We start from the raw sequence: 13,841 nt of genomic DNA on the forward strand, positions 1-13,841 counted from the left end.
GTTTGCTTTTGGTGCCATCAGCTTGGGCATATGGCTAGGAATTGCCCAAAGGGTCCAAGGGAGGGGAGGTCTAGTGCTCCACCTCAGCAGAGTACTGGGAGACATCCTACTATTGGTAGACCGAGAGCTCAAGAGTCTACTTGTTCTTCTTTAGTGCCTAGTCATCCGGTTGCAAGACCTGTTATGCAACCAAGGGTTTATGCCATTACACAGCAAGAAGTCAAAGAATCTCCTAATGTGATTGCAGGTATTATTCATGTCCAATGTTTCCATATTAGAGTACTTTTTGATACTGGAGCATCGCATTCATTCATTAGTCAGGAGTTCATTAAGAAGCATGCATTGAATGTCTACATGATGCCTACTACATTAACAATTTTGTTACCTGATGGGTCCAATATGACTGCTACGAATATGTGTTCAACGTTTCTTACAATCTGTGAGAAGGAGTTTGATGTTGTGTTGATAGTATTACTTCTGTTGGAGTTTGATGTGATTTTAGGGATGGATTGGATGTTAAATCAATTCATCTCCATTGAATGCAAGAAGAAGGTGGTGAAGATCAAGTTTCTTGGAGGAGAGAAGCTTGTCTTCCAAGGCGATCGAGGTGTATCTTCTATGATCATCTCTTCTATGAAGGCTTGTAGTTTAATTTTGAAGGGGTACCCAAGCTTTCTAGCTCATGTAAGGGACACTTTAAAACAAGTACCAGAGTTGAAGGAGATTACTATGGTAAGAGACTATCCTGATGTGTTTCCTGAAGTCTTACCTAGAATGCCTCATGTTAGAGAGATTGATTTCTCAATCGATCTTGTGCCAGGTGCTGAGCCTATTTCAAAAGCACCTTATCGTATGGCGGTTAAGGAACTTCAGGAGTTGAAGTCTCAATTGCAAGAACTGCTGGAGAAGGGATTTATTCGCTCTAGCACTTCACCTTGGGGAGCACCAGTTCTCTTTATAAAGAAGAAGGATAATAGCATGTGACTCTATATCGATTATAGGGAGTTAAACAAGCTTACCATTAAGAACAAGTACCCTTTGTCATGAATTAATGACTTATTTGATCAGCTAATGGGTGCCACAGTCTTTTCCAAGATTGATTTGAGTTTTGGATATTATCAGTTGAGAATTAAGGAGGAAGACATCCCTAAGATATCATTTAGCTCAAGGTATGGACACAACGAGTTCACTGTTTTACCTTTTGGGCTAACAAATGCCCCAGCTGCTTTTATGGATCTAATGAATCAGGTCTTCAAGCCAATGTTAGATAGTTTTGTCATTGTCTTCATAGATGACATTCTTATATATTCTTGTAATGAAGAACATCATGCCAATCATCTCCTAGCAGTATTGCGAACTCTAAGAGGCAATGAATTATTTGCCAAGTTCTCTAAATGCGAGTTTTAGCTGAAGAATGTGACTTTTCTGGGTCATGTCATTAGTGGAGATGGTATTTCTGTGGACTAGCATAAGGTACATGCTATAGCTGAATGGCCAAGACCTATGATAGTGACTGAGATACAGAGTTTTCTTGAGTTAGCTAGTTAATACATAAGGTTTGTAGAGGGGTTTTCCAAGATTGCTGCACCTTTGAGTAGATTGACTCAAAAGATAGTTAAATTTGAGTGGAGCAGTCAGTGTGAGGAAGCCTTTCAAGAGTTAAAGACTCGTTTAATGACGGCACCAATTCTTACGATTCCTTCAGTTATTGAGGGATTTTAGATTTTCAGTGATGCATCGCTAAAGGGTTTGGGATGTGTCTTGATGCAACATGGGAGAGTAGTTGCCTATGCTTCTAGGCAATTGAAGAGTCATGAGAAGAACTACCCAACCTATGATTTGGAGCTTGTTGTTGTAGTCTTTGCATTAAAGATTTGGAGACACTACTTATATGGCATACATTATGAAGTGTTCACTGATCACCATAATATGAAGTATATCTTTTCTCAGAAAGAGCTGAACTTAAGGCAGAGGAGATGGATGGAACTGCTTAATGACTATGATTTGAACATTCAGTATCATCCGGGAAGAGCCAATACTGTTGCTGATGCCTTGAGTAGAATATTGCCAGTGAAGTTAAATAGTTTACTAACTCAACAAGAGAAGCTGATTAAAGAAATGGATAGATTGGAGTTATCATTAGTACTTCCTACAACTGGAAATGTAGGATGGTTGAGTCAGTTGACTGTGTAAGCTATTTGAAGATTATGATAGCTGAAGCTTTATGGAAGGATCCAGATTTTATGAAAATGATTCAGTTAGTAAAGGCTTGGCATGAAGAGGATTTCATTCTTGATGAGGACAATCTCCTTTGGTATAAGGGTAAGGTTTGTGTACCTAATGTTGATGACTTGAGAAAGGATGTTCTTTATGAAGCTCATCACTCTGCTTACACTATCCATCATGGTAGTAGTAAGATGTATCAAGATCTTAAGGGTTTATTTTGGTGGCCCGGAATGAAGAGGAGTGTAGCTAATTTTGTTGCTAAGTGTACTACATGTCAGTTGGTGAAGGCTGAACATCAAAGGCCAAGTGGATTACTTCAACCCTTAGCTATTCCATAGTGGAAGTGGGATGACATTGCTATGGATTTCGTGTCAGGTTTACCCCGATCACGACAGGGTCATGATGCTATTTGGGTTATCATTGATAGACCTATAAAGTCTGCTCACTTTTTGCCTATCCGATTGACTGATTCAGTTGAGAAGCTAGCAATGCTGTATGTGTCTGAGATTGTATGATTACATGGTGTGCCTAAGTCCATAGTATCTGATCGAGATGATAGATTTACTTCTAGACTTTGGAGGAAAGTACAAGAGGCTATGGGCACCAGATTGACATTTAGTACCCCCTTCCATCCTCAGACTGATGAATAAACAGAGAGGACTATTCAAACTCTTGAAGATTTATTGAGATTGTGTATTCTTATTTTTGGTGGAGGTTGGGAATCTCATATTCCTTTGATAGAGTTTACCTACAACAATAATTTCGAGCCAGCATAGGAATGACTCCTTATGAAGCCCTATATGGAAGGAAATGCAGAACACCTCTTTGTTGGGCAGAGGCAGGTGAGAGAAAGGTAATTGGATCAGATCTAGTTGATGATGCCACAAGCAAAATCAGATTGACCAGGGTTAGGTTGCTAGCAGTTCAAGATAAGCAGAAGAAGTATTATGATACTAAGCACCGGTTTGTGGAATTCAATGTGGGAGTTTTATTTTCATAAAGATTAGGCCTATGAAGGGTGTACTTCATTTTGGGAAGGTTGGCAAACTCAGTCCCTGCTACATTGGTCCTTTTGAGATAGTGGAAAGGATTGGAAAGGTAGCCTATAGATTGGCTTTACCCGCTACATATGCTGTCCATAATGTGTTCCATGTTTCTTTACTGATGAAGTATATATCGGATGATCCTTTTAAGATCATAACGGAAGATGTGGTCTTACAGTCAGATCTTATATATGTTGAAGAACCGGATCGTATTTTGGAGTTCAGTGTGAAGCAATTAAGAAGTAGAGAGATACCGTTCATGAAAGTTCTATGGAAGCATGGATTGGAAAAGAATGCAATGTGGGAGGAGTCAGAAATGAGGAAATGCTATCATCATCTCTTTGAGTAAGGTATGATTATTTTTCCCCTCTTTTAAATTTTGAGGACAAAATTTTTATTAGGAGGGGAGAATTGTAAAACTCGAAATTCGTCATTTGAGTGTGTCGCATGCATTTCGATGCGCAGCGACGAACTTAAGTGAAATTTTAATATCATCGGAATTTGATGAAATAAATTTTATTAAATTCATCATGAAATTTCGATCGAAACGATATAAAGAACTTATATCCAATTTCACACGATTTTGAAATTAAAATTTGCCGAAGATCGTTTAAGTAATATTTAGCCACATCTTCCATTTTTGCCCCTAGCATTTCTTAAGGAAAATGATACTAGTAAGGGTACATACGTAATTACCCTCTCAACCATTCTCTAAAGCCCTCACATTTCTTAAGAGACCGATTATTTCGGTCCCTTGTGTTATTTTAGCCGAACCGAAGAAGAGGGCGATGGGAGAGAGGGGGAAGGCGACGGGAGGAGCTTGCTGGTCGACGGCTGGCAGGTTTTTCGGTGAGAACCTTTAGGAAAAACGTAAAGGGAGGCTTGGAGAAGCTATTAGGTAAGTTCTTTTTGAAGAATCTTGTATTTTTCTTGAATTTTTCTTGAAGTAAGAAATCTAGGGTTTGGATTTTCTTTAGCAAACTTTTAGGGCTTGCTTAGGAATATGTTTTTAAGTAAATTGCAAGAAGATTTCTTAAGGGAAAACCTAAAATTTGAAATTAGGGTTTCTTGTTTATGTTTTATTTTTGTAGGGATTGTTGGAAGAATGTAAGGGAAGGGTTTTGGTATAAGAAAATGCAATGTTTTCTAAGAAAATTTGATTTTAAAAAATTAGGGTTTTTCCTAACTTAGAGTTTTTAGGTTTGCATGTTCACTAAAACTATTCCTAAGGCTTTAGGGAGATCTCTAAATGATAGAAAATGAAATTTTGAGAAAAAAATAATTTTCTTAATTAAAATATGCTTTAATTCCAAAAATAATAATGTCTTATTTATATGTATAAGGAAGGGGAGTATTTTAGAAGTAATTATAATTAAATGAATGAGATTTTAGGTCCCCATAATTTAGGTTTTATTGAAATCCAAAATTAATTAATGTAAAATTTAATTATGTGTGGGAATTAGGATGTATTTACTTAAGGATATAAGTAGGAAGAGAATAGGGAGCTTATAAAAGAATTTTATGAGGGGATTAGTAAAATATAAAGGTTTATTTTGGCAAGAAGTTTATGTTATGTTATTTTCTTTAGGTTATGACTTGAAGAAGCACAAATAAAGAGGAGAAGAGGAGGATTTCATAGTATTTGGAGGTAGGATTCTTTTCCTTACATATTCACTTGATGTTTTATGCTTATATCTCTTTATATGTTAAGCCCTTATGACATTGATTTATAGAAATGGGATACTTGTTAAACATGCACTACATTTACTTCATTGTTTCTTTCATGATTAAGACTATGTTAAACAATCATTACATGTTATTTATTTCATGTTTTGAAATACATGTCAAACATTAGTTCATATTTGAAATATATGAAATCATATGGAAGGAAAGAATGTATACTCATATGAAAAGAATATAGAAATGATTGTGCATGATTGATTACGGAGTACCAAATATGGTGCAAAAGCACATATGAGCAATACGAGAACCTTATGGCCCTTGGGGCAAAAGAGAAAAATGAATAAATGGCCAAAAGAGGTTTGTGTACCTGATCAGTATTAGTTCATATTTGAAATATATGAAATCATATGAAAAGGAAAGAATGTATACTCATATGAAAAGAATATAGAAATGATTGTGCATGATTGATTACGGAGTACCAAATATGGTGCAAAAGCACATATGAGCAATACGAGAACCTTATGGCCCTTGGGGCAAAAGAGGAAAATGAATAAATGGCCAAAAAAGGTTTGTGTACCTGATCAGTACACCCCTGGTACTCCGGGACGGTTGCATATGATAAATAAGTAAGCATATGAGATTGCATTCATTTCATGGTATATATATGTACATGGCATACCTAAATTATCTCTCATTCTTAAGATAAATAAATTAGCATGTGTAGGAAAACAAATACAAGCGAGTCCCCATTAGTTAAAAAAATGTAAATATTATTTTTTAAGTCATGTGAGCATGTTTAGGATTAGAAATTCCTATTGAGTGTTAGCTCATTCCCTAGTGTTGGGATGCTTTTTAGAAGAACCTGCAACAAGAAATGGCTGACAACCTGAGGTTTACTTACAGTCGTCGTACCCCATGTGATAGGTTCTTTTACTGTTTTTACTAGTAGTAGTTACCTTACTTTTGGGTGGCTTTGTCATAGCATGAATAGTTAGAAGTTTTGGCCACCTTGTATATATTATGAACTCTCTTTTGAAATGAAATGAAAATGTTTAGAGGCGCTTTATGTTATTGAAGTCTTTTTAGAAATTTTTATTAACATGTAAGAATATTAGTGATTGTTCTGAACGTCCGTTTTTGTTCCCGCCTTGTGTATACGAGCTAACCGGGCCGGATCGTGACAGGGGAGATGTAGGTGGATGTCCGATGATTCACTAATGTCCGTAGGGTAGATGTTTTTCGATCGAAGGTGCCAAGGTGAATAGGATGCGATTGACGTAATGTTCGACAGAGTCGTCAACTTCCAAATTGAGGTCGGAGAAAGGGGATGAAATAATATCCACTAAACCTTGCGGGTCGTAGACGAATCCATGGTCAAGCTCGGGATCGACCATGCACTAGTAAGAAAGTTGGGAAGGGATGAATGTCTTCTTCTCTTGGAAGATATAACTCATGAAAGAAGAAAATCCAAGAGGCTGAAAGAGGGAGGGAGTGACAACCAAGGGAGGGGAGGGGTTTGTGAAGTTAGGGTTAGTGTTTGGAATATGGCAAGGAAAATGAAATCTTAATTTAATTTCAGATTTAGTTGAAAGAGAAAAGGGGTTTGAATTTTGAAAATTGAATTTCAAATTCAAATTAGCGATAAGGAAGTAGAAAGAAAGGAGAGAGGGTAAGGGGGGCCGACGACATATATGGGGAAAGAGAGGCTAAGGGAGGGAATTTAAAGCTTTCTAATTCATTAATCCAATTTAGGAAAAGGATAATGAAATCAAATCTAATTTAAAATTAAATTATACTTAAATTTAGGAACTTTTATAATTTAGTTATGTTAATTTAGGAAAATATTTGAAATTCAAATAGAGTTAAATTTTTCCCCAAATTATGTAGGCTAATTTAGGTAGGTAACAATGATGATTGAAATCATCATTAAGAGGGAAAAGGATGGGGTGGCCGGTGGCTAGGAGGGGTGATATGGAAGGGAGGCTGGTCGTTGTGGGGCTTGGCCGGTGGCTATAGAAGGGAGAGGGGATAAGGGGGTCAGCGGATAGGGGGAGAGATGTGGGTGGCTGGCGGTTTGAAGCAAGGTGAAGAGGTGACCAGCGTGTTGAGCAAGGGGAAGGATTGGCCGACGGCTTGAAGCAATGGGAAAGAGTCGAACCACGAGCCTGAGACACTTATGGCGACTTGTGGGTATTTCTTTTGCCACTGAAGAACTCACGAGCTCTTAAGAAGAAAACCAGAAATATTTTTTCATTAATTAAGCATTAAATATAATTCAAGACTAAGGGCCTTATATATAGGCCTCAAAAAGAAAGAAAGAAGCAACTGAAATGCCCTCAGGGCTACAACTCAAACAATACGTAAGGGTACAATCATCAAACCTAAAATAAAATTAGCTAATACATGAAATATATAAAAAATATTGACTCCTAATCGTAGCCATCTATCTCCGATTTTTCTAGTGATAAACATTTCGAAATCTCCTATTGATGTGCTCATCAGAAAGTTTAGTTGAAAAACACTTAAAAAAGTGATCGAGGATGTTTATAGATGTGACATGGAGTTTTGAGGATTTTCCAAGGGGTTTAAGGCTGGGGAAGTAAACCTAAAATTTGGTCATAAATGGCTTAGTTTGGAAAAATTGATGTTATGCCTAATTTCTTTGAAGAATTCACATGTGGCTATATTACTTTGTTTATGATGAGAAGAGAAGTAGCATAATTAGAGAAAAAGAAAAAAAAAAAAGAAAAAGAACTTTGGATCTTCAAAAAATTTAGAAGAAAAAAAAGAAAAGCCCTCATGAAAAGTTTCAACTCTTAGCCCCCAAGTTCAATAAATGATGAGAAAGGCTTTCAAAATTCAATCCAATCTTTAATAATAATAATTTATACATTTAAATGACACTTCCTCTTAGGGTTAAGAGTTGGAGGTGGTTGCTTATTGAATGGTGGAGAGTGGAGGTTGGTCCTTGTTTGGAGGATGCTCATGCGACACCTTAATTGACTTGAAATGACTAAGAATATGTCATGCCTATACCTCCTTGAAGTGTATGTGATAACCAAATTATCATTTTTTGCATAGTGTGATAGAATTATGAAATTATTTGCTTTTGAAGGTCCCTCGATGCTCTTGAACCTCCAATATAACTTTGATTGTCCCTCCAAACAACACAAACAAAGAAAACAATATATTGCCCTACATTTTGGTCCTTCACAATTAAATTTTTTTCATAGATTTTATGATAGGCTTATGATGCTTTGTGTCAATATGATTGCCTTCTGAACGATTTATTTCTTGTAGAACAAGTTGAGGATTTTCATTAAATGTAAATTTATTATTTATTACAATACATAAGGTAGGAAGCTAGACTTCTAATGGAAGGACTAACTCAACCCTAAATATCAAAGTTAATGGCGTGGATTGAGTTGATGTGCTATATATGATCCTATAATCTCACAAAGCTTTGGCTACCTACTTATGAAACTTACATTTATTTCCATTCAAAAAATTTCTTTGAAACTAAATTAATGTATTATTGAAAGCTTTAGTCAATCCATTAGCTCCATAATAATAAATAGTGGGGTATCACAATCTAAATTATGACTTTGTACAAATTTATTAATATTTATATTTTCAAAATTTTTACCATTAGCATATATGATCCAATGAGGCATACTAAATTGATAAAAATATGTAGTCCCTAAAGAGTTGGAATGCATGCTTGGCCTTGATTTTTCATAATGATATAACTTTTGCCTATTTTAATTATTAGTATATTGTTACCAAAAAAAACCAATGAACTTTAGAAGGGACATTGATAGGTCCAATGATATTTGTTCACTAACTTTTAAAGGGCAATGAGGCTATTATTGTATGTAAAATATTGGGCGTTCAATAAAAAAATTAATATATATACTTAACTTTGAAGAGCCATTATTATCCAGTATCTGAATTTTTTATTTTATTTTACGATTAGATTTATGTTCCACATAAGGTAGCATATATGTCAATTTCAAGGTAACATAACCAATTCTTATTGAACATAAGAAGTACCACTAAAATATGCAAATTATATATTTCTTTTCTTCATTCAATATATAGAGAATTTTCTTCACGGGGTTTACCATTATGTAATTATTAAATAAGTGGTTGTATCTAATCAACCTCTTCATTATTTACAATAATTGAAACACACAACCGGAAATAAGTGATACAACATACAATTTTGAGCATTTCTAATAATAGAGTCCTTAGGCCATTTAACAGATTTGGTGAGAACATCTGGCTTGTTAATATCCTGTGAAATTCTAATCAAAATTTTATTTTTAAAAAATTATTATATATGTATTTATTGTATCAATTTTGACTCAACTTATGCCCACCTCTTTTGCTTGCCTAGTTTGCTCACCTATATCCCATATATCTTTAGATTCCTGTGTTTGATTAGTCTCAATACAATGAGACTCTTTCTATGGATTGGCTAAGATATTTCAAGCTTTGGCTATGGCAAATTGGCACCAAATTTATTATCGAGCACTTGGTTGTCTTAGTGAAGTCTATGACACATGAGAGTGGGGTTGAATTAGTGTTTGATTTTAAATTATGCAAATAAATTTAAAAACTTGAAAATAATATTTTATGTTATTTTGAAGGAGTAAAATGACAAATAAAAATAATTTTATCTTTTCTTTTGAGAGAGAGAGAGAGAGAGAGAGAGAGAGAGAGAGAGAGAGAGAGAGATCTAATAAGGCAAGATATTTGTAAGCTAATGGTTCAAACAACAAACAACTCAATTTGATTCAATGCAACTAATTATTACAAAAAATTCTTATACTATCAAAGGAAAGCAAGTCTATCATGACATGCATTTCCATCGCATCACATAATGACAAGAGCATGGAAATAAAATAACAGTGTGATAAGGTAAAAGAAAAGAAGGCTGCAATAAATTTATTGTGGTTAAACATTAATTTTTATGTTCATGCCCTAAGATTTCCACTATCATCTCCTTCAGCCAACACTAGGCCGAGAAGCCCTCTCTTCCTCTCGAAATGAGAAGCTGGTACTCTAGCCCATTGGCTAGTTAACCAAGCCAACACAGGCTCATTGAGATCATAAGGATCCCTTACAATATAAATCCCATGTTCTCTAAATAGTCATAAATTTCAAATATGAGGACATAAGGTATTAAGGAAGATAATATCAAGTGCTCTCTTGCAAGGGAAAAAAAATCTCACATAGGACATACTAATCAATTAATAAAAGATCTCTCCAAAAAAAATCCTTCTTTCTAACTTCACAAATTTTCTTGGTCACTCCTCTATCACACATGTTTAGGATTAGACAAAAATTTATTTATATTGAATTCTTTAAGCCAAAAATTATAATTTAGAAATTAAAAGTAGAGTTTGATAAATAATTAGTTCAATCTGAATCATATTTCATTAGCCCTTAACTTCAATTGCTCAACTAGATTAATTATAGAAATATAATATACACTATGATGTACATCATCAAGCTAGTTTGTATGTTTAATGTTTGAATTAATTTAATTAAAAAAAGTAACTAGGTAGTTTAGTCATTTAAATATATTGTAATTAATGCAAATTAATCTTGTCTCCTAATTAGAAATTTAGGTTAGGGGTTTTCACTAACCAATCACTTTTAAATTTTCAAAAAAAAAAAAAAAAAAAAAAAAAAAAAAAAAAAAAAAAAAAAAAAAAAACTCTTAAAATTTTAAAAAATTATGAAACGTTTCATATCATAATTGGACACATTTCCCTAACATTTGCAAGCGGTTTCATGAATTTTGGGTGAATATTAAGCATTTTCTCATCATTTGAAGTTAGATTAGTACTATCAAGCTTGATTAGTTTAAACCCTTGCTCAACCTCTATTGAAGTCCTATCCTTCACCCCAACACTAAATTAACTCACTCAATAATATTCCTCACCTACGTATTCTTTTTGAGAAGGGTTCTCTACCACATTATACCAATTATGGTATCAAAGACTAGAATTGAAAGAGATTGCTACTAGTCTTTTCATTCAAAGTGAGGTGGAAGGTTAAATCATTTACAGGGGGCAGAAATTAAATCATAGAAAGTTTAGTCTTTGTAATGTAGACTTGGATAAATTCCTTTGTTGATATTATATTTTCATTGCAAAAACTATTGCAAGAATGTATATGGTAAGTTTTCCTATGGATAGTTGCATTTTTAATCTATGCCAGTATTTAAACCTAGCCTTACATTATTAAACTAACAATAAATTGATATAATTTTAGTGTCAAATCTGGTAATGTAGTGCTCACTATAATGCTTTGACCTAGGGTGCACACTATATCTAAAAATTGAAGTTATAGTACTTAAGATTTTGTGGTAGTCTCTTTATCTATTTACTTGTTACTTCATATTTCTCCTTGTTATTTTGTGTTAGATTGAAGGCTAAACTTATTTTTAAAATCATTACATCATCTTTTAGTATCAAAATTATATATCATTTTACATATTTTTAAAAATTCATCTGTGTTTGAACACATTTTTCTTGTGCAAATCCCTTGCATAAAAAATGCCTACAAAATTAGTTAGCTTATATTAGATGGATAACTTGACTAGGAGGTTGGAAGAATTGGCCTTAAAAGAGAAATTCAATAGGCTTTTAGAAATGATCATGAAATTAGCAAATTAGGTCCAAATAATGAGCCTTAGAGCCTAAAACCACACTTGGATCAACAACCTTTTGTAATTGAAAATATAAGTGAGGAATTTGTAGAGAATTCATTAGGGAGATATCCATTTAGGAACCCTTGTGTACATAACCAATTTAGACATTATGAACATTTAAAGGAAACAACAATAAAGGAGGATAAGGTAGAAACCTTAACCTATCCAGATGAATGAATTCTTTGATTGTTATTAGATATATCAATATAAAAGAATTATATTTGCAAAAGTGAAACTTATTGGCAATGCTAAGATCTGTTGGAATAATATCTTTGTACACATTATTTAATAGGGCAATCCTTACTAGAGTGGAGCTAAAAGAGATCCTTAAGGCCAAATATTATCCTAGAATCATTAAAAGAAGTTACATAAACAATTGATGATCATAAGATAAAGAAGCATGCATGTAGTCAAATACATGAACAATTTTGAGGATATTGTAGCTAGGACCATTTGTGAATATTAGGCTTGGAAATTGGCAAATAAATTTATTATTGGCCTTATACAAGACTTGAGGAATGAAGTAGAACTACATAAATCATATACATTAGAGGATGCATTTCATTATGCCTTACTCTTGAAAAAGCATAAGAGGGTGACATCTATATCAAATCCAAGGGTCAAAACTCTATATATTATACTTACACATACTATACTCAAAAGGTCTATAGTAAGATCTAACCCTTAATCACCTAATGTTTAGACTAATCAAACTACTTTTGAATTTACCACCAAGAATAAAAAGGGCCTTTTTTGTTTTATGTGCTATAAGAGGACCACATTTAAAATCAATGCATTGACAAAATTATGTGCATAAAAGAATTAGAAAAGGAAGATGAATAACTAGAAGAAAAAGTAGAGGAAATCCATGATGTCATAGTTTGAACTTTAGAAAACCAATTCATCACCATGTGGTGTATGATAGTGGCTAGGATTGAAGATTGGAGAAGGAAAATTATTTTCTCCATAATTATTAACTGTAAGAATAAGATATTCAATTTGTTAATTGATGGGTGAGTTCTATAAATATAGTAGCCACACATAACTTTTAAGAGCTAACCTTAAATCAAAACATCATTTAGAGTCATTCATATTGAGTTAGGTGAAGTACACTTCATTATTCATTTCATCTAGGTGCCTAGTACCTATTAAGATAGGTAACTATAAGGACTACATATAATGTGATGTTCTTTAAATAGAAATGACATATCAACTACTAGGAAGATCCTAGTTGTCTGGTAGATATGCCAAACATTTTGGAGGAGAGAATGCTTATCTATTCCAATTAAATGACAAAACTTTTAAACTTTGTCAATTTATCCCAACTACAAGGGTAAACCCACTTCCATGCCACAAATTATTCATTGAGCCACTCTAAAATCTTATATTAGTCATACAACCTGAATATTAATAGACCAGAAATTCAATACTAGATTTGTTTAGTGAAAATAATCTATGATTAGAATTCTATGAAATTAATTAATCTTTCTAACATACCATCACATTCATTTTTTGACTCAACATACTCATTTGATTGAGATTTTCATTGCTTTTATAGTAATATATAAAAAAATAATTAGAACTACAAAAATACAAAGTATGATGAATAAAGAAAAAAAACTTTCTATAATATGATGTAGGTGATTATGTATTGGTATGATTTGACCTGAGAGGTTACCTTTAAAAAAATTTAAAAAAATATAAATGAGAGCATATGGACTATTCAAGATAATTAGAAAAATTGGTACAAATACTTATGTCCTTGAATTAGCTTCTAACATATTTATTAGCCATGTTTTCAATGTAGAAGATTTAATATCTAATATTTAGATTTACAGGATAAACTTTTTGTTTGAGGAGACAAGAATCATTTGCATGTATTTATCCAATCATCTCTATTTGATGTTGAGCATAACATTGTAGTTGAATCGCCATTAGATAAAAGTGTACATAGGTCCTTCTTAGGTGGAAGGATAAACCACCTTGTGAAGACAGTTGGTTAACTAAAGAGGAGCTCCAACAATTAACACAAGAGTTAATGTAAGACCATATTAGTTTAAAATATTTAGATAAGAGATCTTTAAGGTTCAGGGAATTGGTGTAGTATTAGAATTGGTGTAGCATTAGGAGCTCCAACAATACTCAGGTCCAGAAGTAGGAGCAGC

At 33.5% G+C, this 13,841-nt stretch overlaps 1 protein-coding gene across 1 annotated transcript; it reads left to right on the plus strand.

Moving 5' to 3' along the window:
• Positions 1 to 3,004: 3,004 nt before the first annotated feature.
• LOC114581001 lies at positions 3,005 to 3,618 on the plus strand. The gene is made up of 2 exons (XM_028700194.1): positions 3,005 to 3,189; positions 3,234 to 3,618. The coding sequence occupies exons 1-2, from the start codon at positions 3,005 to 3,007 to the stop codon at positions 3,616 to 3,618; spliced, it is 570 nt and encodes a 189-aa protein (XP_028556027.1).
• The last annotated feature ends 10,223 nt before the right edge of the window (positions 3,619 to 13,841 follow it).

This window comes from Dendrobium catenatum, unplaced genomic scaffold, assembly GCF_001605985.2.
Source record: "Dendrobium catenatum unplaced genomic scaffold, ASM160598v2 fragScaff_scaffold_1468, whole genome shotgun sequence".
Lineage (NCBI taxonomy): Eukaryota > Viridiplantae > Streptophyta > Magnoliopsida > Asparagales > Orchidaceae > Dendrobium > Dendrobium catenatum.

Coding starts and splice junctions, on each gene's coding strand:
- LOC114581001 (XM_028700194.1), top strand. CDS start 3,005: ATGACTCCTTATGAAGCCCTATATGGAAGGAAATGCAGAACACCTCTT. Junction 3,190..3,233: donor TATTATGATACTAAGCACCG/GTTTGTGGAATT, acceptor CATAAAGATTAG/GCCTATGAAGGGTGTACTTC.